The 14,425-nt window shown below is 36.4% G+C and overlaps 1 protein-coding gene and 1 long non-coding RNA gene across 10 annotated transcripts in view; one reads left to right on the top strand and one right to left on the bottom strand.

The window, feature by feature from the left end:
- The window catches only part of LOC145542650 (uncharacterized), a 30,959-nt gene extending 25,499 nt beyond the window's left edge, over nt 1-5,460 (bottom strand). Inside the window, exon 1 of the long non-coding RNA XR_014080007.1 lies at nt 5,385-5,460. This is a non-coding gene — a long non-coding RNA (uncharacterized LOC145542650). The remainder of the gene's footprint in view (nt 1-5,384) is intronic.
- CATSPERT (catsper channel auxiliary subunit tau) overlaps nt 1-11,630 on the top strand; it is a 111,262-nt gene extending 99,632 nt beyond the window's left edge. For 4 of the 9 annotated variants that reach the window (XM_081581902.1, XM_081581903.1, XM_081581901.1 and 1 more), the window contains 3 exons: nt 4,376-4,450; nt 5,410-8,976; nt 11,158-11,630. In XM_081581902.1, the coding sequence (XP_081438028.1) occupies nt 4,376-4,450; nt 5,410-8,976; nt 11,158-11,481 (3,966 nt within the window). In that variant the 3' untranslated portion in view covers nt 11,482-11,630. Of the gene's footprint in view, nt 1-4,375; nt 4,451-5,409; nt 8,977-11,157 lie in introns of those variants that run through there. The other 5 variants (XR_014080001.1, XM_081581907.1, XM_081581906.1 and 2 more) reach the window with 3 other exon arrangements.
- The last annotated feature ends 2,795 nt before the right edge of the window (nt 11,631-14,425 follow it).

Genomic DNA, 14,425 nt, shown 5'->3' with positions numbered 1-14,425 from the left:
TATAGGATTATAATCTAATATGGTATTATTTATTTTATTGTATTAATTTTTCCAGCTTTGGCCAATGGGACTTTCAGTGTATTCTGTATCCCAATGACATGCCCCTGTCCTTTCACTTTTTGAGCCCTTTCATAGTTTTTAGTGCTCTATGATGTTCCAGGCTTATACTGAATTTTTCTTACCCAGTCATAGTATCAATAGTTTCTACACGGAGTCCTGGTTATTTTACTGGAGAATGATACTTGTAAATCAAGCTCTGGGCACTGAGTGTACTTGTTGCCACTGTGTTCACTTTCTTCATATTTGTGATTTTTCCAGTTTCCTTCTATTATTGATTTCTAGCCTCATTCCACTGTGGATAAATAGACTCGGTATACATGGAAGTTGTTGAATCAGTTAAGAATTATAAACAAAACTTTAGAAACACTGCCCTAAATAGTAGTGCAGTGGTTTTCATGATGTCATCATGGACCCACATGTCCTTTCTTTCTGGAATCTATTGTCAGCATATGCATGTTAGTGTAGAGTAACACTAAATGAACTCTGTACTTCCAGGAATCGTGATGTGTTCCAGGCAGGAAGAAGAAAGGAATAAAGGTCAACCAAGTACCTATCAGCTCAGTCTGCCTCTGTTTTAAGATATAGTCTTAGAAGCTTCTCCCAACAGTTTTCAATTATATGTAGTTGGCCAGAACCTTGTTACATGGCCACTCCTGTCTTTTAAAGGAGGCTGGTAGATGTAGCTTTTTGAGTAAGGGACATTTTTGCTCCTAAAAAGTAGGGGTTCTTGAAATAATACGTATTTTGGGAAAGTAACTCTCAGTCTGTGTCACTGGGAGCAAGAGACTAGTTAAGAGACTCTTGGGAAGAGATGATGGTGACTTGTGCTGCAGCGGTAGTAGGTAGTGGTAGGATATGATTGGATATTTAATATATTTTGAAGGCAGTAGCCACAGGACTTAATGCTGGGTTATACATGAAAAGGAGGAGGAGGAGAGAAAGGTTGACACAGGTTTCTGGTCTAACAATTCAGTAGAGGTAGCACCATTACCTGAAATGAGGAAAAACAGAGAAAAGCCAAGGTTTTGTGGGTTTCTTTTCTTTTTTTTGAGGGAGGAAGGGAGCACGGAGGCAATCTAGAATCCTATTATGCATATATTAAATTTGACTTGCCTATTATATCAGTTCAGTTCAGTTCAGTTCAGTCGCTCAGTCATGTCCGACTCTTTGCGACCCCAGGAATTGCAGCACGCCAGGCCTCCCTGTCCGTCACCAACTCCCGGAGCTTACCCAAACCCATGACCATCGAGTCAGTGATGCCATCCAACCATCTCATCCTCTGTCGTCCCCTTCTCCTCCTGCCCCCAATCCTACCCAGCATTAGGGTCTTTTCCAATGAGTCAACTCTTTGCATGAGGTGGCCAAAGTATTGGAGTTTCAGCTTCAACATCAGTCCTTCCAATGAACACCCAGGATTGATCTCCTTTAGGATGGATTGATTGGATCTCCTTGCAGTCCAAGGGACTCTCAAGAGTCTTCTCCAACACCACAGTTCAAAAGCCTCAATTCTGCGGCGCTCAGCTTTCTTCACTGTCCAACTCTCACATCCATACATGACCAATGGAAAAACCATAGCCTTGACTAGACGGACTTTTGTTGGCAAAGTAATGTCTCTGCTTTTAAATATTCTATCTAGGTTGGCCATAACCTTCCTTCCAAGGAGTAAGCATCTTTTAATTTCATGGCTGCAATCACCATCAGCAGTGATTTTGGAGCCCCCCAAAATAAAATTCTGACACTGTTTCCACTGTTTCCCCATCTATTTCCCATGAAGCTAAGTGGAAATCCATACCCTTCTAGATATTTCTGAGGATACTATTTTGAATCTTTCCAAGGGTCATTCTCCCCCTGCATTCCTCAGAAATAGCTTTATTTACTTCGGGGTTAGTTCTGTTTATTCTAATTGACCCTTCACTTACATATACTGATTTTCCTAACATATCTGATGTGTTTTGTTGGTTTGCTTTATTTTTGTGAATGAAGGAGTATGTTGGCTTTATAGGCATGCTCTGTATGACAGGCAAGCTTCCCTGGAGGGTATTTGGGGAAATAGTGTCAAATTTCATTTTCTTGCCCTCCAAAATCACTCCGGACAGTGACTGCAGCCACTACAATACACTTGGTTCTTGGAAGAAAAGCTATGAGAAACCTGGACAATGTATTAAAAAGCAGAGACATCATTTTGCTGACAAAGGTCCATATAGTCAAAGCTATGGTTTTTCCAATAGTCATGTATTGATGTGACAGTTGGACCATAAAGAAGGCTGAAAGCCAGAGAATTGATGTTTTCCAACTGTGTGGTGAAGACAAGACTCTTGCTAGTGCCTTGGACAACATGGAAATCAAACCCGTCAATCCTAAAGGAAATCAATCCTGAATAGTCATTGGAAGGACTGGTGCTGAAGCTGAAATGCAGATACTCTAGCCACTTGATGTTAAGAACTGACTCATTGGAAAAGACCCTGATGTTGGGAAATATTGAAGGCAGGAGGAGAAGAGGGCAACAGAGAATGAGATGGGTAGATGGCATCACTAACTCAACATGAGTTTGAGCAAGCTCAGATAGTGAAGGACACGGAAGCCTGGGGTGCTGCAGTTCATGGGGTCACAAAGAGTTGGACATTGACTTAATGACTGATTAACAACTGTCCTGGATTTTTTAACTCACAAAAGTATTGGATGTTCATCTAATCAATAATACAGAGTTAACAGTAAAAGTTAAATAGTGTCGTCATCTTTCCTTTCATCCAGAGTTTTCTCCCTTGAGAAAACAATGTTAACATTTTGTACCCTTTCATATATTTTTCCATGCTTATATATTAGGGGGGAGTTTTTATTTGTTTTGTGTTTTTTTTTTTCAAAAATGAGATTTTTTTTCTACTACTTATTCTTCCACTTCCTTGTCAGACATATTTCATTTACCTTTAATTTTTCTACTAAATTCACTTAAAGCAACAAACTTTCAAATGTTAGAATTTAAACTTTTTAAGGGAGATTTTGGAAAATTCAAAGAAAAAGAAAATGAGCCAAAGAACAGGTGTGGAAAAGAATGAGATGTATTTGTAGAGTTCTGAGTTAGACACATTTTTTGGAGGAGAGAAACTGTAGTGGGGAATTCTGAGATACTTGGAGAAATCATTTAGAGTCAGTGTCTGAGGGTAGTGAATAACATAACATGGGAAGCTGCTGAAGATGTAAGAATAAAGTCATGTTAGTGACTGCTTAATATTAACGAACACTTAAACCAAAAGTATTTCTTATGAAAGCATCATTCATTGAATTATTTTAAGTGACTTGATATATAATGAAGCCTCTGCAGACTAAAAGAGACAGTGTATAGAAAAGTGGTTTATAATACTAAGTGTTCTGCAAAGAGATGGTATCAAGTTTTCTCTAAATGAGTTGGAAGTATACATGCATCTTATGATATTTTCAAAGCACCATTGTCTTTCACTGCAGTTTTCATTGTGTGGTAGCAGGCACATCAGATGAAAATTTAGAATGCCTAGGATTTAATCTGGTAATTTAGGGCAATAACTTCAACTGAAGATTCTTGTGTAAAACAGAGAGTAGGTCTCGATTACCTCTAAAGTGTCTTCCAGGCTTCCCAGGTGGTGCTAATGGTAAAGAATCTGCCTGCCAATGCAGGAGACGCAAGAGATGTGGGTTCAGTCTGTGGGTTGGGAAGATCCCCTGGAATAGGAAATAGCACTCTACTCCAGTATTCTAGCCTGGAAAATTCCATGGGCATAGGAGCCTGGCAGGCTACAGAGCATGGGGCCACAGAGTCAGACGCAACTGAGCACACACGCATACAAAGTGTCTTCCATCTCCAAAAATTCAGTTGTTTCTGTAATTTTCCTGTACACCTTGATTTAGCATAAAGTGTTTTCTTAGGCAGTAGTTACCCATTTAACAATTACAGGTTGAGAGTCACTGAAATTGTTGTCTCAATATAATATCAGATGCCACTTTTTATCTAAAGCATTTCACAACCTTTTAAAATTAGATTACATTTGTTTTAACAGTTCTGTTTTCTTTCCTACTTTTGTTCCTGCTTAAAGTTGCTGAGCATTATTTCGGTTTTACAGATTCAAGAGAGAGAATGTTGTAGTGTCAGGGAAGCAAATATTATTATATATGTCTGATATAAATTTTCTTTTGATTATTAGCAAATTACAGTAGTTATGAGGAAAATATTTCTTTAGTTTTTAAAATGTTTAATATCTTTAATAACTATTGAATGAGTAAAATTATCTTGGGAAATATCCTTTCATTACAAGCAGTCTAAAATTAAAACTTCTCTTTTTATAAGGTGGTTTTCTCACCAAAAAAATACATTTCACCGTGTTTCAAACCAGAATATACAGAATTCAAGCCAGCTTATCAGGTGAGTCCTGAGTTACCATTCTACCCATTCGAAACACTCCCCTATCTTTACAAAAATACACATTCCCAGGTCCCACCTCTGACCTAATGAATCTCAATTTGGAAATGGAGCCTGGAATTTGTATTTTTGAAAAAAACAGGGATTCTAATGCTGTCGCCTGGGTATCAATTAACATTTGAAAACCATATGAACTAAAACAAATACTATGCTGATTATTTCACATTTTGCCTTTTAAATTGAATAATGGAGAAGTTGGATGAAAAAAGAGTTTGAATAAGAGACTTCATTTTGAAAGGCTATTTCAATAATAGAATAGCCTGATCTCAGAGCTACAAAATTGCCTGTGACTATTACACTGACATTTCACTGTACTTTGGAACTTTTTGTACTATTTTCTACAGTTTCTGAGGCATATATGATATTTATCAAACAGCAAGATTCTACTGTAACATGCTAAGGACATTATTGTTTAAATTCTCAAATGATCTATGCTCCCAAATCAATCTTTAGAGAATACTTATGATACCTTTAATAGAATATCTATTACTTGCTTTGCATTTTTAAAAAGTTACCCCCATTGCTACTAAAATATTTATATGGATAGGACTTAGATCATGATGTTAGCCTTTGTCTAAGCAAATTCAGCTAACACTGGAAATAGAGTTCTTAAAGAAAAACTATTGATGAGTGCCTTTTAAGTGATCAAAATCTTTCAGGTAGCAAAAAGCTCTTGAACACAACATAGTATAAGAAGTAGGAATTTGAAAAATCTGCATTATGATTCTCATTATTATTCCAACTTTAAATATTTTAAAATAATTAAAGTCGGTTTTCTCTTGGTAAAAAGGTAGGAAGATGAATAAATTGGAAGATTACTCAAAGAAAATTAAGTAGAAATTTTATTATAAATTTCAAATGTTTCAGAATTTCTTACCTTTTTTTAAATATTTTAATTCCAGAAATTCAACATCAAGAATGGTTTTGATCCTTTTCTAAGGAATATAAACAACAAAATGTCAGTTCAAAAAAGGAAAGACCAAGATATGCTCAAATGTAGAAATACTTTAAGTGCAGAGATTATAGAGCATGAAGATCAAGATCCTCCTTACCCAACACATTCAAAAACTGCAAGACCTCCTAATAAAACCTGGCCCCATAATCTTGATATCATTTCAATAAAGGGTTTAGACACTAAGAATAAGTTAGCTGGTGATCCCGGTATCACCACAGTAAAGACTTCAGACCCTAAGAATAATGTGGCCCATGATCCAGGTATCATCACAATAAAGACTTTAGACACTAAGAATAATTTAGCCCATCATCCTAGTATCACCACAACAAAGACTTTAGACACTAAGAATACGTTACAGGAAAGACTACCACATGTTTCTTTACCAAACTTTGAGGCAGACTCATCAATGACTGGAAAAGTAAATGTACATAAATGTCGCCTTTCAAAATCATTAAGTCTTACTTCCCACATAGAAAATTTAAAACAATCAATGGTGCTCAAGTCAATTTTAAGTAAAAATCTGCAAGACCTTTCAGATAGATTATTTTCTACACCAGGTGTTTCTATGGACCCTGAAGCAAGAAAGAAAAGTTACAGTTCTCCACTTCTGGCTATCCATGATGAACAACCAAGTAGTTTGGAAGACAGAGTATTTGAAAAAATTCAAGATTTAAGTAACCGGCTTTCAGAAGGAGCCATTTTAAATTCAAAGTCTCTTTTAAGTCAAATAATTAAAAATATTCCTGCAGATTCACTTTCACAAGGCAGACCAGGAAATTCTCCTGAGGCAGATGAGGAACAGGAACCCGTCTCTGAAAAACACTTACAGGCTGGTGAGACAGATTTTCCAATTAAAAAAAAGAGTAGTTTCAAAAAGAAACATTCAAAAAGTGAAATATCTAGCTCCAAACCAGATTTGAATAGCCTTGTATATGATTATGTTATAAAGCAAATATTCACTGCACCAATCTTCTCCGAGTTGGCGAGAGGAGTGAAAGAAGCGAGTGAGACACAGATAGACTCGCAGAGTCAATTACCCACAGCTTGGGAGAGTTCGCTCTCTTCCAATGTTCTAGTTCCCCACTATGAAGAAAGCAATAATGAAACAGAATTTCCACCAGCCAATTCTGTTATAAGCCAGATAATACAGGCATTTCCTGTAGATACTCTTTTAGAATCAGGGATAATCAACGTGATAGAATTAGATAAAGAATACCAGAAAGGATTTTTGCTGGATACAGAGACAGCTTTTGCTGAAGAAAAGCCAAAGGATTCCACAGAGTATTATTCAGAAATCAGAGGCAAAGCAGAACCTCTTTCAGACCAGAATTCAGCCATCATTCACCAAGAAACCACTTCTTTTAAAAGAGTTGAATTCATAGACAAAGGCCAAAATACATCCCAACATGATTCAAAATACCAGCCGACACCAGATAAAAAACCAGATTTGCCAAGTAACGGTCAGAGACTTGATAGAGAAGAAAATGATACAAGTTCTACTTTAGAAAACTTAAGTACCTCATTAATGGGTAAACTTAATGACTCTGATGTAATAATGTTAAAATCTTTTTTGAAAAACATATTTAACGTTTTTTTCAAATATAATCAATCTGAAAACAGACCACCGGAAAAAGAATTAGAAAGACTAATTCAACATCCTTTTCCAAATAAGACAGAAGACCTTGAAGAAATTGAAGAGAATTTTGATAAAGCAGACAAATTGGACAGAAAACCTGTTTTGAATTCAAAGCTGCGTATATTTCTAGAAGAACTCTCAGAGTCAGAAATAAAAAATTTAAAATCTGAATTAAGTAAACATGTCCAGCATTACCTTGTAGAAAAGCTTTCAGAATCAGGACATATCACCAAAGAAGACCTACCAAAAATCTATCAAAATCTGTATTTGATGAATGAGAAAGTAGAACCAAAAGGGCAAAATATTTTTCTGGAGAAATATTCAGAAACTGTAAAAGAAATCATGTCTTTTGTAAATAATTTTAATCATCATTTCATAGATAAACATTTGGAAATAAAACTAAGAACTTTTTTAAATGAAATTCTCCAAAACTATTTCCTAAAAAACCTTTCAGACAACAGTTTATTTAAAGAGACAGAATCTGACCCTATGTGCTCAAAAGTATCTTCTCTAAGAGCTGAAAGCACCTCAATATCTTTCCACAAGTTAGGACAAGATACTTTAAGAGGGAGTTTTGGCACTAGGCTTGAAATAAACATGAAATATCCCTTAAATAAATCTCTACAAAGCTATCTTATGGCTTTATCAGAAAATGATATCTTAAATCTAAAAGCTGATTTAAGCAAACACCTCCAAAGCCTTTTTATAGAAAAATTGTCAAAATTAGGACTAATCACAGAAAGGCAATTAGAGGGGATAAGCCAGCACATAAATTTGGTTAATTCTAATTCCACACCACTAAAATGTATAAAGCCAGATTTGTCTTTAAGAGATGAAAATCAATTTGTGGAGCATTCAGAAAAGCAAAATAAATATTCAAAAATTGCTCAGAAAACCACTTTACAAAAAGTTCCTGAGGATAGACTTGTAGAAACAGAGTTGACCAAAAAGGAAGAAAAAGAACTTTTTTCCTTCGAAAATATTAAAGAAAATCTACTAACAATTCAGGAACAGAAAAGACATTCTCAAGAAGCTAAAATACTGAGATTAATTAAAGTACAACCCTGTTCCAACAAAAAAACTCAGGTGATTCCACTAAATAAGTCTTCAGAAAGACTTATAGATACAGTGCCTAAGAAAAAAAAGAAAGAACATGGTTTCATGCAGTTTCCTCATGAAGAAAATTTTGAATTTAAAACAGAGATTCAAGACCCACATAATTGGAGTGGTAAATCAAAAATAACTCAATCAAAGGCTTGCTTTGAAAAGACACTAAAAATGAAGTCTCTTGACAAAAAGGATCACAATAACAACTGTAAGTTGATGGTACAGGAAAAACCTGAAGCAGTATGGTCACCATATCAAAGAATTCCTAATTGCAAGATGCCAAATGAAGATGGGGAATATGTAAACAAATTCACTTTTCCTTCCAGACAAAATACTATTCTAACTTGCCTCAACTCAGAGGCTGGAGAGAAATCAAAGTTAGAAGACCAGTATCATCAGAGATTGAAAGGAAATAATAACAATAATAAAAAACATTTAGAAATATTTGCACATTACAAAGAAGAAATACAAACCCTTTACACCAAACCAAGCGAACTTTGCAACGAAAAATGTGCCAGGGTGCCTGAATCACAATTGCTTAAAATTTTGATAGCTGAGAAAAACTCAAAACCATCTCTCTTCCCGGAAGTACTAAAGAGAGAAAATCTAAAGCCCAAGGTCCGAAAAGAAAGAGATCATGTCAGCAAACAAAAAAAGTCATTTAACAAGATAGTTAGTGTATTACCAACTACACTGCCCAGCACAGGAATCCATCTAAGAAAATCTGTTCCAAGGACATTGCTTCATTGGACTGCAAGAAGAAGTACACATGTAATAATATTTTTCTAAGTCTTTTATTTCTTTATTTGGCAAAGTTCTTTAGCTAATGTAGAGTGTATGTGTCTTCATGCAAGTATGTGTGTAACCTTAATTGCCCCAAAATATACAGACCTCCAAATTTAAAAAAATTCTTCTTACATTCAGCTATCACCTTGCCTCACTCAAAAGGTAGTCAGAAAATCAAAGGACTGTTAACATACTTAGTGCCTTTGTATAAAATAGATAAAAGGGACCCCCCTGCCCCAGATCATGAATTAGAAAAAAGTACTCTTCCCTCCAGGCCAACTCCAGGCTGACACAGCCTGCACAGAGTACACAGTTATGTGTATGCAAGACTGGTTGTTTCAGCCCTGACTGACCCTTCAGCCAGGAGCTGTTATGCCAGCACAACCTGTGCAACCACGGGCAGTGGCCGTATACTACAGAAAGGCTGGGATTGTCTTTTCATGCAGATATAAGTATAAATATATAGTCTTTTTTCAGATCACTTAATTTTGTTTTTAAAACAAATATGAAGCTATTACATGCCAGTTATTCTAAGCCTTAGAGATATGCAGAATTTAGTCTCTTGAATTATGAATTACAGAAGTTTAATTTAGCTTCTACCCTTTTCTTTTTTCCATCACTACCCCTCTGCCTTGTGCTGAGAAACATGGGAATTCAAATCTATTTTTGATATTAACATAAAGCAATTAGGAAGGTACCTCTGCTACCTGACTTCATACAGACCATTCAAAAGCAGAGTTAAAATCTAAGAATGGAAGGGACTTACTTTAATTTTCTGGAACATTGCTCTTCTCTGTTAGATATTTAAATAGGCATGACCCACAGTTGGGAAAACACAAATTCTAAAATGACATAATATTGATAATTTGATGTGCATAACTGTCTTTGAATGAGAAAATAGAAAGCAAATTATTAGCTTTAGGAAATAGTGAGGCAAATTAGTTGCAGGGTAAATATTATCAACATATTCTCTCAACTTGGGATTTCTCTTTTCTAAATTCAGTAATTTAATGAGTGTGTGTGTGCGCGTACAGGAAAAAGGAAGTAAAAGGTGTTCATAGTTTTTGGAAAGGAAAGACTTTCTGAAGTTCCTTCAATTAAGTGGAATCTTTAGTATCACTTTTCCAAACAAAATAAGAAATTATGTTTATGTTTGTTTTAGGTTGCCCTAATTCTTCTTAGTCCTGCCTAAGTTCTTCTTACCTGCCAGTTGTATTAATCTACTCCCACCTTCTCACCAGAACAAAGCAGGCTTATTCCCTTGGGGTAGCCATTCCCTTAGGTGCAAGGTTTTAAGTGACAAACTGCTCAAACTGCAAAGGAGACTAGTTTACACTAATCTGAGAAATGACTAATAACTCCATAACCTCCTATGGGTACTTATAGATTATTATATTTTTAATATAGTCATATTATACAGATTTGAAAAAAAAGGAAAACAAAGCCCATAATCCCACCACCCTAAAACAACCATCATTTAAAAAAAATTATTCTGGCATATCTCCTTCCAGTTATTTTCTTAAATGTAAAATTTGTTTAGTCTCAGAATGTACACAAAAATTTTTAATATTTTAGACTCAATGGACATCAGTTTGAACAAACTCTTGGAGATAGTGAAAGACAGGGAAGCCTGGTATGCTGCAGTCATGGGGTTGCAAAGAGCCAGGCACGACTTAGCCACTGAACAACAAAAATCACAATAAACGTAACCACATAGATGCTGAGCTCTGCATGTGTGTGTATGGATATAGCAAAGAAGATGTTAATTTTTAAAGAATGAATGTTTAGATAATTTAAAAAGTGAAATGAGTTCATAATTTATATTTGGGGTTGGGGAAGAGCTAATTTAGAGGAAAATTAAAGGAGGGCTGGTTTTGCCTAAGAGTCTGACCCCTGAAAACAGCTCCCTTAAGATTTCTGGTTTCCAGCTTCATATCCTGCATCTCTTTTGAAACAACAGATTCTTTAAACAATAAGATTATTTAAAGTATGGTTTCTATTATCTGATGGCAGGCATTGAATGTAGGGTCTGAATTTAGGGACCATCTATAAAACATTTGAATGCTCTCATTCTTTGTTGATATTATAAACTTTAGTCCTTGTAAATCTAAAATGTACTCTTAAGAAATCTAACTTACCAACTTGATCTTTTATTTTAATGTTTAGGATTGTTCGGATAGATTTGAGGAATTACATGTGACTTCATTTAAGCATCCTGAAAATGCAAAATCAAGAGCAAGGCTTTTAGAAAAGAGCCCAGATGATAGCCATAATCAGTTCAAACGCTTTGCAAGACCATATACTGCTCCAGAGGTTAACAAAAGAGGAGAAAGCTACACTGGAAAATTTACAAGTCCTCGAATGGTTTCAGCAGGCTTAGTTCATATAAATGATTCAATCCCAGAGTATGAAATCCATAAAATGCGGCCAAAAAAAAAAAAGAGAATATTGAAAAATGTTCACTCATTTGTGATATTATCCAAATGTTAAACAGTTCAGAATGATATGTGAGGCCAACAGAATATCATTTCTCCAATTAGCAAAATGGTTTGGAGATCAGTTCTTTTTGTGTGATAGGAGTCAGTAACCAAATTTCATCTTGTTAGAACCATTTTGTTTTAATTAAAATGAAAAAGAAACACTTGATGTAAATGTGTTTTTGTTTATGAGCCTTAGGGAACAAACTCAGAAATACGTATTCATTAGTAAAGTTTTATTTCCCAGCTTTTCCCCTTTCCACTATTCTCTTATTTCCCAAATCTTTGCTATGCTCTAAATTATCCCTGACAACCCAATTTCAGGGTCTCTATTTGCAGTTATGTATGTTTAACCTTTGGTATGAATTTACTTTAACTCTTAGCTTTAGATTCAACAGTATGCAACTCCCTGGGCCTGTAGAACATTATTAATTTCAGTATCATCTGATACTACAACTTTTTACACTATAAAGATAATAAAGAACAGGTTTAACAGTACTAAGACCTGAGGCATCTAATACACTGGAGTGACTTTCTAACTTCAACTATGAAACAGCCTCTTTGATAACATAGAACTCAGGAAGAAACTATAAAAAAGAAACTGCATTAAAGTATCTAGCTAATCAGCATAGGATTTAAACCAAGAGATTGGTTCTACTCTTACCAAATACAATATTTGAATATTGTTAAACTTTAGTTTACTCTTGAAAAGTAAGAATTTCCATTTATAGAATTTTTGTCAGTTTCCATTTTCTACCATAAATCATAAAGTCTATGGAGTTCAAATAGAATTGGCTGATGGAAAACGTATTCCTGATTACTCACTTAATAGCATAATCAAAGTAGCAATTTTGGGAGGGAGACCAAGAATTTCTAGCAATTCTCAAAGTTGCCAGTGCATGTATCAATCAGAGTAAGCACAAATACCTCTGGATCTTCCAGGTAGAAGGAACATGGGGAATTGGTTTCATGGGTAATGGAAAACAAGGCTAAGAAACTAAAAGGGATGATGTGGCAATACAGCGATTGGCAAGAGGAGAAAATACCACCCCTCAGGACATCAGGAAGAAGTGGTGTGACCCGAGTCCTAAAGCCAGAAGTCAAAGAAGATACAACCAGTGAGAGACACCACAAGAAACAGGGGAGTGGGGCAAGGGGTGAGAACTGTGCTCTCTCCTTCTGCCCTCTCAAAGTGTTAGCTGCTCAGTCACGTTTAATTCTTTGCAACCCCATGGGCTGGAGCCTCTGTCCATGGAATTCTCCAGGCAAGAATACTGGAGTGGGTTGCCATTCCCTTCTCCAGGGAATCTTCCCAACCCAGGGATCGAACTTGGGTCTCCCACACTGCAGGCAGATTCTTTACCGTCTGAGCCATCAGGGAAGTCCTGGAAACTGGGAGAGTGAAGGAGCGTGAGATGTTTAGTTTCCAGTGAGGCAGAGCAGGGGAAGCACGGAGAAATGTATTTGACAGCTAAGAGGCAACTAAACAACACTTATGGCAAAACCATAGATCTAGCTTGCAGTAAGGCCTTCTCTGGTAGCTCAGCCGATAAAGAGTCTGCCTGCAGTACAGGAGACCCCGGTTCGGTTCTTGGGTTGGGAAGATCCCCTGAAGAAAGGATAGATTACCCACTGCAATATTCTTGGGCTTCCCTGATGGCCCAGATGGTAAAGAATCCACCTGCAATGTAGGAGACCTGGATTGGGAAGATCCCCTGGAGAAGGGAATGGCTACACACTCCAGTATTCTTGGCTGCAGAATTCCATGGACAGAGGAGCCTGGCAGGCTACAGTCCATATGGTCACAGAGTCAGACATGGCTGAGTGACTTTCACTACTACTAGCCTGCAGTAAAGGAGGAAATAACCTACTAGATGGAAATCTCAAGTCACTTTGCCTCATTAAACTTTTAATGGCAATACTGTGACACAGTCAAAAATACACGATGGAAATAAATTTTTTTCAAGTCTTTTTAAAAAACAGCAAAAGCAGAAGATCCATGCCCTTTATTCAAATAATTCCTTAAATATTTATTAAATGTCTAATGCCAAACATTTTGGTAAACACTATATACTTGTGAATAAGACAATGTTCTCAAGACATCCTCAATATACTGGGGACATAAACACAGAATTAGAATCACAAGTTTTGTTGGGGAAAGTACTGTAAAAACTCATGGGAGGACATTTTGGCCAAAGTGGCTGGGCTAGTTTGGATCCTTCAGAAAGCAGATACCAAGATGAGATCAGTCATCTATGGTAAGCAGAATAATAACTGTCCCCCCAACCCCCAATCAACAACATATCTACAACCTAATCCCAGGAACCAGTGACCATGTTACCTTACATGGCAAAAGGTACTCTGCAACTGTGATTAATGATCTGGAGATAGAGAGGCTATCCTGGATAATCTGAATTGGCCCAACATAATCAAAAGGGTGAACTGTGAACTTCCAGATGTACAAGCTGGTTTTAGAAAAGGCAGAGGAACCAGAGATCAAATTGTCAACATCATCGAAAAAGCAAGAGAGTTCCAGAAAAACATCTATTTCTGCTTTATTGACTACGCCAAAGCCTTTGACTGTGTGGATCACAATAAACTGTGGAAAATTCTGAGAGATGGGAATACCAGACCATCTGACCTGTCTCTTGAGAAACCTGTATGCAGGTCAGGAAGCAACAGTTAGAACTGGACATGGAACAACAGACTGGTTCCAAATAGGAAAAGGAGTATGTCAAGGCTGTGTATTGTCACCCTACTTATTTAACTTATATGCAGAGTACATCATGAGAAAGTCTCTTGATGAAAGTTGAAGAGGAGGGTGAAAAAGTTGGCTTAAAGCTCAACGTTCAGAAAACTAGGATCATGGCATCCAGTTGCATCACTTCATGGGAAATAGATGGGGAAACAGCGGAAACAGCGGCTGACTTTATTTTTCTGGGCTCCAAAATCACTGT

The sequence above is a fragment of the Giraffa tippelskirchi genome, chromosome 3, assembly GCF_054371585.1.
Source record: "Giraffa tippelskirchi isolate mGirTip1 chromosome 3, T2T-mGirTip1v1.2.pri, whole genome shotgun sequence".
In the NCBI taxonomy this organism is placed as follows: domain Eukaryota; kingdom Metazoa; phylum Chordata; class Mammalia; order Artiodactyla; family Giraffidae; genus Giraffa; species Giraffa tippelskirchi.
This window is presented reverse-complemented; position numbering and strand designations above follow the sequence as displayed.